Source organism: Procambarus clarkii, chromosome 91 (genome assembly GCF_040958095.1).
Source record: "Procambarus clarkii isolate CNS0578487 chromosome 91, FALCON_Pclarkii_2.0, whole genome shotgun sequence".
Classification (NCBI taxonomy): Eukaryota; Metazoa; Arthropoda; class Malacostraca; order Decapoda; family Cambaridae; genus Procambarus; species Procambarus clarkii.
Window position 1 is genome coordinate 6,272,739 of NC_091240.1, and position 16,607 is coordinate 6,289,345.

Here is a 16,607-nt window from a genome sequence, read left to right on the forward strand (position 1 = left end):
ATTTGGGCGAGGTGATAGGGTGCAACAGTTTTGGATGAGGTGAACAAACTTGTGACAAATACAAGACAGAACACGAAACTGTGGGTATTAATTGGATATGAGAGCATAAGAATGGAAGTAACTGCAGAGGGCCTATTGGCCCATACTTCCTCTTGATGCTTCTATATTGGTTCAGAGTCTTGAAGTGGGTAGAATATAGCTGTGCATTAATTGGCTGTTGATTGCTGGTGTTGACTTTTTGATGTGTAGTGCCTCGCAGATGTTGAGCCGCCTGCTATCGCTGTACCTATCGATGATTTCTGTGTTGTTTGTTAAGACTTCTCTGGTGATGGTCTGGTTGTGAGAGAAGATTATATGTTCCTTTATGGAGCCCTGTTGTTTATGCATTGTTAATCACCTGGAAAGAGATGTTGTCTTGCCTATATACTGAGTTCTTTGGGACTTACAGTCCCCAAGTGGGCATTTGAAGGCATAGACGACATTGGTTTCCTTCCAGGCATTCTGCTTTGTGTCTGGAGAGTTTTTCATGAGTAGATTGGCCGGTTGTTTTTTTTATAGTAAATCGTCAATTGTATTTTCTGTATTTTGTCTGTAGGGATGACGTTCCTATCAACAATATCATTCAGGACCCTTTCCTACGTTTTATGAGCTGTCAAAAAGAAGTTCCTGTAAAATAGTAATAGGGGGTACATGTGTTAGTTGACTCTTCAGAGGTTGCATGGCATTTTACCTTTCTTCTTATGATGTCTTCAGAGTTACAATTGTCACAGCCAGTGTTGGACTTACAGGTATGATTGAAAAAACCTTACCAAGAGTTCTGCAAACATACCAGTTTGTATTTCGGTTAGCATAAATACATTTTTTTTCAGAATAATGCCCATTGGAATTTTTAAATTCATGTCCTGTGATTCATTCCAAAGTTGGTTTACAGGAATGCAAGGTGGCCAAGTGGATACCAGTAAAAACATATAGTAGAGAAATAAGAACCAATAGCATTCACAACAGACATGGAATTACCAAGGATAAATCCATTTAGGTGAAAGACTAGGGCTCTATCTATACGCATACACAAAAGTGGAGTGTTAACCAAATAGGCAGACACAAACAATAGCCACTTAATTAATTTTGGATTTTGAATGACAATACTGAATACAGGTCATACACCCAAGAGTTACAGAAAATGGAAGGACACTGGTATCAAAAGAGACTTTAGCAATGCTCAGGATCTTTGATTGTTTACCCTGTAGAAGTCAGGTATATGTGAGCACAGAAAGTACAAGATGACCCTGACTTTCAATGATGGTCTTAACATCATGGTAGGCATTTAGGAATCATGGTAGGCATGTTGTGTCCTCAAACAACACTTGAGGTGAAAGATAGTTCCTACACATGTACCATGTTCAGTGAAGGGGGATTGAGAGTTTAACTGTCAATCTTGTTAATTTTAATCAGGGAGTTGCTAACCTGGAGAAGTTCCTGTACGCATCTAGCTTGCTCTTTCATTATACCTTCAATAATACACAAAATTATAACACAGAGGTCAACACAGTTGGGCCAATACTGAAAGGTTCAATTTCTGGGATAATATGGATACAGTAGTAAATGCCGATCACGTCTGAGGAGCTGGATAGCACACCAAAGACAAATACAGGTGCTAACTCCTCAGTGCCTACTTGACCTTAGTCCAACTAAAAGATTTGACTGATTTACCTGGCCAATACTGATCCTCCCATTTTATCCTTAGTCCTCAATAAAGCAGCAAGTTGCTTCCCAGGAGATGCAGCTGCCTGGCCAGACTTAACTTCCAGATACTGTACATATACTGCACTGGTAAACATGGGATTATGGATCTTCATACACACTGAATTCCCAGGCGAGAGCTCCTCACCTTATGCCACAAAAAGCGCTCAAGAGCCACCCTCAACTGCCTTTTAGATCATTGAAGCACTTTATATCAAGTATAGAGTACTCTTGTATATTCCACTTTACTGTCCTGAAATTGGTTTACTGGTTTGCATTTTATTTAAAGAATTAAAATAAAGTACTTACCTAGATGTGTTTGAAGACTCAACCTTCAGTTCTTCAAACATTCTGTAGTTCACCACAATATCTCTTTCTATTCTTTCTATTGCTTTTCTTTTCAAATTTATATTTATTATTGTGATGAGTTAGCTTCAACTACTTCCCTTAACCCATTACACTTATATTACAATTCCTTGTTATCTCCGTGACTCATCTGCACTTCTCTTTCTTCTGTTCCTAGCTTTGAATGCCCAACCACTTGGGTTGGACGGAGTGATGGTTTCGCTTCATGCAAGTCGGCGTTCAATTCCCGACCGTCCCAAGTGGTTGGGCACATTCTTTACCCCGTCCCATCCCAAGTCCTTATCCTGACCCCTTCCAAGTGCTATACTGTATAGTCGTAATGGCTTGGCGCTTTCCCCTGATAATTCCCTCCCTCCTAGCTTTGAACATTGATTTGTTGTCATCTTTGTAAATTTACCTTAGAATCTAATACGTCATTATTATGTCGCCACCAGAAACAGTTTAACTATTAACGATTCATGCTGTAGGGGTAAGTTTGTTTATGTTATACCTCAATGAGATTTTACATGCCTACTCTACCACATTTAACTAGTAGGCTTAAATAATGGTTTCATTTTAATAATGCAATTTCTTTGATGTTTATTGCAGTCAATGTATTTACAAAATAATCAACATTTCCTGAAGCTTCCTCCTGAGTCAAAGAAATACCATATATAATATACCACTTCTCACAATAAATAAATATGGCTTTAAAATTAAATGTTCTTTTCAAAGCTGGTTCCTTAGTTGCTACCTTGAGCCAGTGGCTTCTCCTTAGTTGCTACCTTGAGCCAGTGGCTTCTATGGGTCTACAGAGAAGAATTCTAATTCACCAAGCTCTAATAAATAGTTCAACCATTATGACTAGTAAATTTGCAAATACTCTAGTCCGTAGTTGGAGAAGGAAGAAAGGGGTGAATCTAAACTTGAGCCATCACCGAGACCAACTTCTTGTAATATATAACAACAAATATTAAATTCAATAAACACCTTCCAAGCAAACCTGTGAATAAAATAATGTTAAATTGCTATGCCAGAAGTTGGGCAATCAGTCAGTGCTGAAGTCACCACCAGATGCAGCACCACTGCCACAACAGGATCAGTGGAGCCAGCAACACCACTAATTGCCAGGCCATCCAAGCATGCTCTGCAAAGACTGAATAAAGAGATGGAAGGAGAGTAATTGAGGGATTGGATCAGAAAGGAGCATTTCATTTCACTTAACTTTCTATTTCTCAGCAAAGGCTGCTCGGTTACCCAACTAAGCCAGCTACAATGGCAGAAGAAGGCCTAGGCACCACCAAAGTAGGGGAGCAACTTAAGGGAAGCTCCATCAAATTGAAGCTTAGTGGCATGCAAACAACTGGCCACACAGAGTGAAGTTACTGTTAAAGCATGAAAAGCTCATGCACAGTGACAAAATTTCAATGATAAATTGAAAGAAATTCATCTTAGTTACTACTGCAGTTGATTGGTCTCTAAAGCTGTAATAAGAAAAACAACTTTCATACCATGTTGTCAGCTTATTTTGAAAGCAGAGAAAATGAACACTGGCAGAGCAATTACTGTCTTGGACCAACCAAGTGATCTCTGGTTGGTCCCCAGATAAGCTCTGCCCACACTGTACTCATATATTTCAAGAGTTTCATCATGAATATGTAAAATGGTTAATGAAGTGATTTTCAGACATTCTGAGAGAGGCTGATGCATTTTAAAGTCATTGGAATGTCTTTGGTAAATTAAAGATGCTATGAAAATGTGTCACTGGATCGCTAAATTGTTAAATTAACAGAGTGAGAATAGACATTATTTAACTCAAATTTTCATCTGAAGGGGGATATATTGCTTCCAAAGTTTGTTTTTTTATTACAGAGTTGCTCACTCAGTGGTGGCTCGAATTTAGATTCACTAATATCTCACTTCCCCAACTCTGCAAACAAGTAATTACAGTCTGGAAAGCAGAATGTCCTTGTAGCTATACACCGTAAGCCGCTAGCTCAAGGGAGCAAACGAGGAACCTTAGCTCAGAAATACGTATAAAAGCACTTAAATAATTTACAACCCACATTCTGGTATTGTGTCCAGGTAAATTTAAAACACAAAAAGATTTGAATGTACAATCCACATTCTGGTTACTATACTGTGTCCAGTTAAGTCTAAAAAATGACAGCAGCATATGCTTTTTTCTATTACATGCCTATAGAATGTGCGAATTTGTTTTCTAGCATATAAAACATTCTTATACAGTATCACAACCTGTTTTTAATATTTTGTCAAGAATTTAAATTTAAATGACTGCTACAAGAGCATGTCGGGGGATGACCAGTGCTTGCATGTGCATGCACGTACACATTGGTGTGTACATGTAAGTCATGCCCGTGTGTACACATGTACATTATTTGCGATTATTGTAATGTATATGCTGTACATATGTGTGCATATATACAGTTAAGTGTGTGTGTGTTTCATTTTATGCATGGGCTAAAAGGCTCATGCGTCAATGTGTCCACACATACCCTAGTAACTATAATACTGTACAGTACTGTCTATATCGTACATTTATCTAATAAAAGTATATATGGTATATACAGGGGGATTTAAACTTCTAAAAATGTACACATATCTCTGATGTTTGTGCAATATGCTTCCTATAATTTCACATAGCTTTACATAATTAAGAATTTAAAAGACTAAAAAACAATTCTAAAAATTCATTGGGTTTATCAGCATGTAACCAGTGTCCTGCTCCTTCTATGTAATGGAATGAGGATTGAGGAAAAAGTTCCAGAATTGCTTCTTCATCTTCCTTCCTAGGGGGAAAAAATATTTTAATTAAACCATTGTTTACATAACCATGCAAACACTTAAGTGTAAATAATTCATTTAACAAAATGGTATTTGGTGATTAGCAATCTCTCTGGCACAGTAACAATGAGGTTTATTGGTGCCAAGTGGTCATGACGGTCATTTAGTGTCCATATCAGACGTGTAATCTCGGCATGACACCCCCAACGGGAAGTCAAACTGGACAAGCTGTTTATCCTTACAGGATAAACGTCCTGTCCTGTCCTGTTTACGTCAGGACGTCCTGACATGTCCTGTTTATCCTAACAGGATAAACAGGACGTGTCATTTTCACTCCCACTTGCCTTCTCTCAGTGGGGCAGGGAGCAGATAGGAATCACAGATTCACCCACTACTGAGGTGACCCATTTTTATATGAAAGACACAAAACACTTAATTCCTTATGAGAATGTACAGGACCACTATACTTCTGGTCTTATGAAGCAGTGAAAAGTTGCTAAAGGATGACTGCTGGAGTGTTGTTGTGCTTGTATATACAGTATATACTTGATGCTATACAACGCAAATGATATAACATATTGACAAGCGATATTTGTCTTTATTAATATTTATAACCAATTTTCCCTCCGCTGCTCCCCACCCCCATGAAAGTAAGAACTGGATAAGCTAATGATAATAACTCATAAAATATGAACAACAAATGATAAAGGAAATATGTTAACCACATGGAATAAGCTAGATTCTGCCTATATGCTATTACTGTATATTAAATAGAGGAATTTTATTGCAGTCACATTGATATAGTAGATACTTGTACTAACAAGTACGGTAACTGCTTTCATTTCTATCAACCACTCACCTCAGGTAATCTGATAATTCACCTCCAATGAAGGCTGTTTCACCCTCATATGCTCTATATTCATCTAAGATTGGGAAGGTAGATATAAATGGATTGAAGTTTTTTGCAATAGACTCAATATTAAGTCTCCATTTGTAGCCTTCTTCGGTGCTAATAAGGTTGGTGAGTAAAAACTGCCGCAAGTTCAGTGCCTGAAAACAACAATACTGTAAACTTTTAAAAACAGGTAATATATGGTCAGTATTTATCATTTTCATCCTTAGAACACTTTGTTAATGCAAAGATAACAACATTAATTCAAGCTGCAATGATATCAAGTATACTGTAGATCAACTTTACTCTTTCGCCCCTAATGTGTCGCCATTATATACAATATCACCATCTCCTTTCATTCTTTCAGGGATAAAGGAGACATTGACCTGGAAAAGTTTTACAGGGGAAAAAAAAACACTTGGAGAGAAATCAGACCTTTCATATCATACTCGATTTGGGTTAGTGTTGGCCTTAAGGCCTATTAACCACGGAAAGCTTATTAAGGCCACCACACTAGCATACCGACCAGCTAGCAAGTACCTGTATACTTTAGTCCTGAACATAAATCAGAGCTAAAGTAAACTCTCAAGTAAATACACAGAAACGGGGTAAAACTCTCGGTGCATATATATCCATGTGCACGCCTGGTACCATTGCCGGAAAACTTGGTCCACCACACTTGAACACAACGTCCACAACAGTACTGTATTTCAGTCATTTCATTGAATAGGAGTAAAAGTACTCCAGGGGGGAAAAAAAAGCGTTGAATGTAATGAAACACCATTTTCTGGGCGAGACCTGGAGGCTACCCGGGTCTCGGAGGCTTCCCTGGGTGCTTGGCCCGGACGATGGCAGACATAGAGTGCTCCTAATCCCATGTGCATTTCTATAGGCTATTGCTCCTCGTACCTCTCTGAGGAGGCCAGGCTCTGGCTCATGGTCCCTGGTAGGCCTAGAACTCCATTCATACTGACTGATACCAAAGTCTAATAATATACATATCAGCCTGGATAGCTCCTCAGAGTTATCCAGGCTCCCCCCCCCCCCCAGAAAAATCCCATTTAAATTTTGGTCACTGCCACTCCTCATGTTTTTAATCCCCCCAAGCTATCAAATTTTCTTAAAACACGTATCATATCCACAATTCGCTTTCCTCTCCAGGGGTGCTACTCTCACAAACACACTCTCAAACCCCCAATAACCATTTGTTCCACATGACTATACTACAGAAGCATAATCTGTATAATCGTATGCAATACTAAAGTCACACTTCCTGCCTTTGCTTTAGTAATATTCAAAGCTTATTTGCTCACTCACACCTCTCTGTAACTGCATCACCACAGTTCCTCATTGTACTGCCCTTCATGACAGTTTTATCTTATACATTTTCATGATCATAAAGTACAAGGATTACAACAATAAACCCAAACCACATGAAGGAAAAGAAATTAATGTGATGATACTTCGGTCCTTAACAAGTCGTGTCAAGTTAGCAAGGGCTTTGAGTTTTTACGAATAGGCTGGATGGTCATTCTGGGCTACACTGAATGTTTTGCAATACTTGGTAGCACCTATAATGACTAAATAAGAGACAGAGTGTAAAGCTTGATGCGTCACTGGTGCTACCATGTTGTATTGTCTGACTATTTATGATCCTGTCCAGTAAGACAAAGTGGATCAAGCAGCAGCCAAATGTAACAGCTCATTAATGAACATTAATAAATAGGATATATTTTTGTCTTTTTACTATGCCTGTGCCATCAACCATAACTAATGACTGGAATACTGAAATATAAATATCATGTTTTAATTGTACTGTACTGTATATGCAAAGCGCCTCTCTAAGCAGGGCAGTTGGTCACTCCAAGATGCAAGGGCTGAGTTTACAGAGAGTATTTACATTTCATATAATGACTGTTTAAGAAATTTATTCAGAATTAACAAGCCATAAGGTCTAATTAAAGTATTATCACAAAATTAGTCTACTAATTAGTGACAATGAACACAACTACTACATATATATATATTAAATGTGAGAATTCACTAGTAAAAAGATTGAAGACAATACAGTAAAACCATAAAGCTTCGTACTCACTGGTACAGCTGGTTTCAGTATTTCATCTGTGTACTTCCGAGCTTCCTGCATATTGAGGTGTGGAGGTACCTCTATTCGCCGCATTATTTCCAAAAAGCGTGGCAAACTTGATATGTCTCTGGAAGTTCCCACAGGTGAAACGTCCAGCACAAACAACTTGTCCACAACAGATGGCTGAAAATTTGGTTAATTCAAAGTAATAGAAAGTAATAATACTGTATGCTGAGCTGGAGGTAAGCCAATTATCCATGGCAAATAGTTATAGAGGTAAGATAATATTCAAATCTTAAAGAAAATCTTTACTTTCATAGCCTTGCTTTCTCTAATGATATTGCAACAAAATTATATACAGCAAAGCCTTAAAATTTAAGGAAAATAACACAAAAACCTTCACAGCATTTTGGTCTCACTTTGTGCAGATGTGAGTATTGTAAGAAACACGTTATCATAAATACATAGTACTGTAGATACAGAATTGTGAGCATATCAAGCAGAACTGCAGAATTGTGAGCAGAATACAAGAATACACCAAACTGCAGAAGGCCTATCAAGCCACTTTTCTTGTATATTTCTCTCTCTCTCTCTTTTCTCTCTCTCTCAAGTTCAGCAGATTCAATCTGCTATTAGCCCAATAGTAGCAGATTGAAGCTACAACAGCTTAACTCATCAAATCTATATATGTATCAGTCATCTAAAAATTGCATTGCCTTCATATATTGACAAATGCCAAAGAGGAACTGTAATTTAACCAAGTGCATCGGGAAAGAAATATCTAAACTCTAATGTACAAGAAGAATGAAAATTAATAAAGAAAAGAAATAGGGGCCCAGGACACAGTCTATGGTTACAAGTAATGTCATCCGTCCTCCAAAGTACAGCAGGCTGAACTTTACCGCTACCCATGATGCAACACATTTTGGCCACACTAGGACAGAAAATATGGTCTAATAAGACCTCAGACATGTGACAGCCCAGGCACAGCCCTTCATGACTCCACAATAGACTGCCAACAATGAAGCACTAGGAAGGAAAACAAGGTTGCACACTGAAGGTGTTCTCCAGTGCCTCCCAAGTACCACCTCAATCCTGCAGAGATGTCTCAAGGTTTCCTGTGTCATCGGTACAAGATTGTTGCCCCGCCTTCACTGTCATACTCTTGTCCAATAAGACCAAGAATACTCTTAACTTAGGGAGTAACCAAAATGGAATAGCTCAGAAATAGTTTCCTTATCATTAACATGTGATAAATTCTGAAAAACATCTAATATTAAAAATATAAACATCAACAGCTTGGCAGCATAAAAATATTCTGTAGGTATGAATACAAATACAGTAGTATAAATAGTAAATACTTGTTCTTAATCACCAAGATAAAGTTAACAGCGTCATCTTTAAAGATATTGTATAATGTACATAACAATCTTAGATACAGATATGTATTCATATGATCTACCGTATATCAGTAAAAAAAATTTTATTTATATATAACTACAGGGGTACCGCGGTTTAAGAGTTAAATCCGTTCCTGGAGACAGCTCGTATTCCGAAAACTCATAATCCGAAGCTAATTTCCCCACGAGAAATAATGGGAAATGAATTAATCCGTTCCTGACTACCCCAAAAACCTCACTTCAAACTAAATTTTATACCTAATTCATCTAAATAAACCTACAAAACTATGTTCAAGTTATTACTTACCCTTGCTGATGACTTCTGTTGGCATATGGAAGATGGTGACGAGGAGGGAGGAGGAGAGGTGTTACTGTTTGGAAGGGGAGTCCCTTTCCATTATAACATCAGGCAGTGAGGACTTCACTGGTGTGCACTCTGGCACATTTTGCCTGCATACCACGAGGACTTGCTTGTCTTACTAAGAATCTGTCTAAAGACACTTGTTTTTCCCTACATTTTACCAATTGTCTGTAGTAAGACATTGTCATTTAAAAGGTCAATGCAACGGCCTGCTACAGCTTTATCTGGGTGAGTTTTTTCAACAAAACTTTGCAGTTCTTCCCATACTTCACACATTTTCTTAATGAAGAAGGGACATCCTCTACTGCCTCTACTCACAACTATTTTCTTAGGTTGAACCTTACCACTGGCTTTTTTGGGACCCATGGCGAGATATATAATACAGTAACAACTTTTATGCTCAAATGGCCAAAAATCCGACAAAAAACTGTAAATCCTTGTAAAGAATTCAGGCGGGATAGTCACTGGGTGTGAGGCACTGGTAAACTGAGGCGAGATCGCCGTGCCACCACGCACTAGTCGGCGTGCACGCGTATCAACACCCTCATCTTCCGAGGCAACGCTCATATTCCAATGTAACTTTTCCAAGCAAATCCTGCTCGTATTTCGAAAAACTTGTATACAGGGACACTCATATTCCGAGGTATCACTGTATATATAAATACTGAAACGCTGTGCGTATTAATGGCTTTAGGCATAGTATATACTAACTATTTAGAAATCCAACATTCTGCTTGTAACTCATTTTGTATGTACTTTTACCTAAATAAGGAATTAATTATTATTATTATTATATGAAGTGTCAAAAATAGAGAATACTAGATACTGTACCTTCTTCAGAGCAACAGACATGACAGCACGGCCTCCCATGCTGTGGCCGACGAGTACTGCCTTAGGAATTCTGTGCTCGTCGAGGAAAAATAAGATATCTTCGGCCAGCAAGGGGTAACAATGCTGCGATGTATGTGGACTGTCACCATGATTGCGAGCATCCACTGTGTAAACCTGAAAAGGTTATTCAGAACTTCCCAATATCAAAACTCCCACTTCCAGCAAGACAACTTAATTTATCTCAATTGTGGGTAGTCAGTATTATTTAAATGTAAAATGTTAAATCACACAACAGCTACTAGCGGCTTCAAACGTACTGGAGCGGTAATCCAAGTCCGTTATATTCCCAATAGCCTTTTTACAACATTCCAACATGTTCACAGCCAATGAAGACACACTTCCATTTTTACTGGCTGTGGTAGCAACTCCAGACTCAAAACATGAGTTGACTAGTAAATAATTGCTGCTGCCTGCATGAAGAATGGGTAAATTTTGCTTTGGTTGCGATTTAGTCTACAACAAAATAAAAGAACGTGACAAAAAGTTTTAAATATAAATATAGTTTTTACACTCTAGTAAAATTCCACTGCCAACAATGATACAATACATACTGCAAATGAGGGTTTCTGATTGCAATGAAGTAAATATGAATTCATATGGTGTGACTACTTCACTCCTCTAATCTTGACTCTCAACAAAATATATTTATATAGTATAACAAAACCTGAACTGTAAAAGTTTGTTTTTACAACTAAGCTGAAGCAACAGACCAGTTACATGCTTGACAACAAAAATATAGTATGATATCACAAAAGTGACAATGTAGGAATTCATTTAACTTAAAATTCAAAGTATTTCTGAAATATCCATTAGACAGTTCTGGAAAGAGGAGTTAAACCTACTAAAATATTTAATTTGTCACTGTTGATCACTTTTTAGTATTGTTCCATACTTGAGAAATATGTAACTATAATTAAAAAAAAAAATGCAGTACAATACTTACATGTCTTCCAGTTTTTGCATTGATGACCTTTCCAAGTGATTTCCAATTTGTTTTGGAGCCCATCAAGCCATGCATAATGATAATTGGTGGTTCCTTACTAATCTTCTCGGGTACAGTTTGTTGCAAGGAAGTATATGCCATACTGACTGGAGCATAACTAGAAAGGCATGAAAGAAGCATTAGTGGGCCAAAAATAAATTCATAATTTTGTCAGCAAGTTATTATTTAATTGTAAGTGCTAACCAACAAATAATCATATTGTTTATGTACCTGTACTGCAAATTCATTCCAAGTCACTAAATGTAAAACTATAACAATCTACAAGTTGTAAAGGGAAAACAGAGAAAAGTTACTGAACTTTGACCACATAAGATACATGTAGTGGTCAATTTGAATATAAAAACATAAATAATAACTTTACAGAAAAATCTATGGTGCTGTATCAATGATGAGATACAGAATGACACAAAAATCTAATCTGCAAATGCAATATTTACCAAGATATTAACTAAAATTTGTGGGCAAGTGATCTTAGTAATCATAAATTGTTTGGTCACCTGGGTGTTTGTATTTGTTAAAGAATTTGGCTAGTATAAATATGTACTGAACATTGTATTATTATCTATATTATAACAATCTTCCGCACAATATTATTTGGCATAACAGTATATAATTCGAGCACACATTCAGCACCGCTCCTGTACCAGGTAAGTCCACTACAGGCTCACCATAGCCCGTGCTACTTGCCTCGCTCCTGTGCCAGGTAAGTTACGGGCTCACCATAGCCCGTGCTACTTGGAACTTGTTCCGAGCAGCTGAATCTATAACAACAACGTATATAATTCCTATAATAACATACTATAAACTAGACTAATAAAGTACAGCAGGTTTTTTTTATGTTTAGTCTGAACTTATTGTTGACGTTCATGAGTGGACTTTTTGGCTCAGGCTGGAAATGATGAAAGTAGAATCACCTGGAAATATTTTAAGCTTGTGAAAGTTAGAAGTATTAAACAAACCACTAATATAGTATAACCAAGATATAATTAATGTCACAGTACGAGATGTGATGTCATCAATTACTTCGTTCTCGACTCACAATTAGGATCCTGGCTTCAATTCACGGGCAGAACAGAAATGGTTGGGCACATTTTCTTTCACTTAATACTTTGGTTCATGTAGCCTAAGAAACTGAAGAATTTTCTTAGGCTAATAAAGAAGCAAACTGGGAATTCATTTTTGTAGTGAACATAACAAATCATTGCCTAACCCTAAAATATATAGTTGTAACAATTGGAAAAGGAGCTTTATTGAAATGCCTGCATATGATTTGACCTTACTCTAACTAACCCAACCTAGCTTAACATTAAATACAATTAAAAAAACATGAATATGATTTATGCCAAGGGACTGAATTCAATATGACCATATACAGAAGAAAAACAACTATAAAAGTGACTGAAAAAAGGATTCATTGTTAAGTTTGTCATTAAATTACTTGATACTTTGTGGCATTGTACTATACTAAACACTTATTCTGTCGTGAATCACTCGGTGGAATTACTCCACTGAGTGATTCTGCCAGAGATTGGAGAAGCATTATTATCAAACCCCAAAGTCGAACTTCAAATATTTCTGATCGTAAAATGCTAAATTATGGCAGGAGGCAAACCAACCTTTCAGACCTCGCTGACAACTGCCGTATCTTGAGTCGAGTAGCTGCCAGCCTCATAAGCTGGGCATGAAGACCTAGACAGCTGCCCGCGGACGTCCTCAAGAGACACTTCATGTTTACTTATCTCAGGACCCGGTCGTTGTTCCTTCACATCCGTCACACTCACTTGTTCCTTCTCATCCTCCACTCACGTGCCTCTCCTTCCCATCCGCCATTGACCGATTTCTCTTTCCTATCCTTCACTGACTGGTCTTTCTTGCCTATCCTAAAATGACAGGATGTCATTTTTAGGATGGGCATAAAATGTCTCTCCTTACCATCCATCATCAACAGGTCTCTGCTTTCCATCCACCACTGAGAGGTCTCTCCTTTCCATCCACCATGACAAGTTGCTCCTTTTCATCCAACATCGACAGGTCGCTCCTTCCCATCCTCCACCCACTGTTTGTTGTTGATTTAGTTGTTGTTGTTGCCGTTACCCATTCTTGATGTGACGACTTATACTGAATTTTGTAACTAGCTCATCAAGATTGTAACTTGCTTAGCAATTAGGATCCTGGCTAAATGAATTGTGGGGTTCAGTCCCTGAGCCCATTATGTGCCTCTGTAATCCTTTCCACTACCGCCCACAAGATGGGTATGGGGTGCATAATAAATGAACTAAACTAACTAGTTGTCGTTGATTTAGGGGCGACGACGATCGTGGAATCGGATGCGCCCCGTGTGCCCGTGGAGGGTTAATCGACAAGCCTAACGGCGAAATGAATGTCGCCTATCAGTGAAAACTAATGTGCCTCGCGAACAATAAACGCACAGACGGGCATATGTTTGGGGAAGCCCCGTGAGTCCCTCATGGTGACAGTTTTAGTTTAGCTCATTTATTATGCATCCCCATAACCATCCTGTGGGCGGTAGTGGAAAGGGTTACAAAGGCACATAATGGGCTCAGGGACTGAACCCCACAATTCATTTAGCTAAGCAAGTTACAATCTTGATGAGCTAGTTACAAAATTCAGTATAAGTCGTCACATCAACAATGGGTTCGAGATCGGTTATTGCGAACCTAAATAATGATTACCCTGTTCCACATTTTTGATGGCCTTTAGTATACTAATAGTACAACACTTGAATTTTTTTGGGGGAACACAAGCCATTTTTTGTACATTCCACCCACATTATAAATGGGATCTATCAAACTTGGAGGAAGGGTTGTATATAACAGTCTCCGTGGTGTAGTGGTAAGACACTCGCCTGGCGTTCCGCGAGCGCTATGTCATGGGTTCGTATTCTGGCCGGGGAGGATTTACTGGGCGCAAATCCTTAACTGTAGCCTCTGTTTAACTCAACAGTAAAATGTGTACTTGGTTGTAACAACGATTCTTCGCGGCGGGGATCGTATTCCAGGGACCTGCCCGAAACGCTACGCGTACTAGTGGCTGTACAAGAATGTAACAACTCTTGTATATATCTCAAAAAAAAAAAATAATAATAATAATTTCAGTTGTCGGAGACAGGAAGCCCCGTTTATTGAGATATTCAAGTTCAAGTACGTTTATTGAGACAATAAACGTTCTTGAACTTATAGTTCAAGAACGTACTTTGTTAGTACGTTCATGATAGTTCTTGATGTATTTTAATAGTTCCTACTCTATTTAAAGACTTCTGATTTATCGGTCCAACGATTCTAGCGGCTGAATTTGAGATCAGTAAACGGTGTCTACATTTACACAAATAAATCATATATATGTTTTTTTTTTAAGCCAATGGCCTGGTACCCTTCCGAATAAATGTAATAAGTTGCAGACATTTTAAAACATCCGGGTTTAGCGGATCCCCGGATTTAACGAGCAGGATATAGCCTCTCACCCCATATAGGTCCTTAAACCGAGTGGATACGTATCTTAATAAACTTACGTGAATTTCTTTATAGTCCTTCTAAATTTAAATTTCTCCAGCTTGTCCCCATTGTTATGAGTTCTAACCTGTTTTTAGTTTCAGAACTCTGTGCCCCGCCTTGTTTACGACCCTCACCCACCTGAAGTCCTTGATCCTTGATGGCAGCCCATTGTCTTGATATGGCACAACATATAAAATGCAAAATCGTAACCTAACCAGAACCTACGAACCCATGCAACGCACTCACCGATGTACTGAAAACGTTGATATTTATGCGCTGCTACTTTTCATAGTACTTCGTAATTTGTACGTTGGAGACTATACAGTATAATATGAGACGCACTAGTTGTGAGATCGGGTTGGATATGTACATACTTGCTACTTGATTAATAAGCAAGTTTCACATCAAAAACTCTTCAGAGGCTGATAAACCTTACACTCTATATCAAACCATTGGCCAACTGAGGTAGCCAGAAACGTCAGCTTCATCACCCATATAATTGTCCTCTCGGTAGGACAGTGCAGTCGTATCATTGATGAACTTCAATTAAACACCTTTCCTTTATCAAACATATTTTGCTGTTTATTTAATTTCACAGACTTCACAATGACACACAAGCTTACACTACTGTTAAAGTTTATACTGGTCTCCATTCATGAACTGGGTTTGGAAGTTCTCGATGGCTTCGAAGGCCTGTTGGGCGACACCGAAGGCGTACTTGACATCCTCGACGGAGCGCCCTTCCAATGAGAAGTTGAAGGTCTTCTTTCCGGTGACGACGCCGTAGACGACACCCGCCAGGTAGAGCACCAGCATCGCCAGCAGCGTCCCCGCCACGAGCTCGCCCAGATACACTGCGATCTGGAGCACGATGTAAATAAATAAATAAATGTTTATTTAGGTAAGGTACATACATACAAGAGATTTTACAAAGTTTGTTGGATTAATAGATAGAGCTAGTACATACAATGCCTAAAGCCACTATTACGCAAAGCGTTTCGGGCAGAAATGTAATGGGTTATGACGGTAGCTGGGTCTATTTGGGTCAAACTATATTATATAGTTTGATATTTTTATATATTATATACTGAATTATATACTTTTGACTATTGCCTATGACCTTCACGATAATGTCACTGCGTTTGTCTTTCTGTCTGTTGGCCTGTCTGTCAGTCTGTCAGTTTATCTTATTGTTTCTGTGCTAAGTCTTGTGCAATAGATCGTAGTAGCTCAACTGAGCATTTACAAGTAAGTTGAAGAGTTCCATTTTAATCTACCACAGGTTTTGTACGTATCGTATATCATATCGTAAATTAGAACTACTTTTAAGATACTGCATATTACTTTATTGTATCGACGCTGCGGCAGTGATGTAAAAGATATTCTAGTCAATAAATTATATCATATAATTTTTCCGAAATAAACACACGAGACTTACTCCAAAAATCCCCGAGGAGGAGGCGACCCCGTCGAAGATCCTGGGGCGGAAGACTGAGTAAGGGCGTCTGGAGGTGTCCCCGTCGCCCCGTATCAGTCTATTTGTGGTCGCAGGAGGCGCTGGCTGTGGCTGTG

General features: G+C 38.4%; 1 protein-coding gene across 3 annotated transcripts; it reads right to left on the bottom strand.

Moving 5' to 3' along the window:
* Positions 1–2,668: 2,668 nt before the first annotated feature.
* Positions 2,669–13,758, bottom strand: LOC123773973 (sn-1-specific diacylglycerol lipase ABHD11). 3 transcript variants are annotated; one of them, XR_011225943.1, is made up of 7 exons: positions 13,140–13,421; positions 11,464–11,620; positions 10,461–10,634; positions 7,878–8,051; positions 5,750–5,940; positions 2,871–4,895; positions 2,669–2,839 (listed from the first exon to the last, which is right to left on the bottom strand). XR_011225943.1 is itself a non-coding variant. In XM_069318700.1 (6 exons), the coding sequence occupies exons 1-6, from the start codon at positions 13,539–13,541 to the stop codon at positions 4,760–4,762; spliced, it is 918 nt and encodes a 305-aa protein (XP_069174801.1). In that variant the 5' UTR covers positions 13,542–13,758; the 3' UTR covers positions 2,669–4,759. The 3 variants fall into 3 exon arrangements, 2 of the variants coding, with proteins under 2 accessions (XP_069174801.1, XP_045623947.2); XM_069318700.1 differs by lacking the exon at positions 13,140–13,421 and adding an exon at positions 13,456–13,758 and having other exon boundaries at positions 2,669–4,895; XM_045767991.2 differs by having other exon boundaries at positions 2,669–4,895; positions 13,140–13,749.
* Between the last annotated feature and the right edge of the window lie 2,849 nt (positions 13,759–16,607).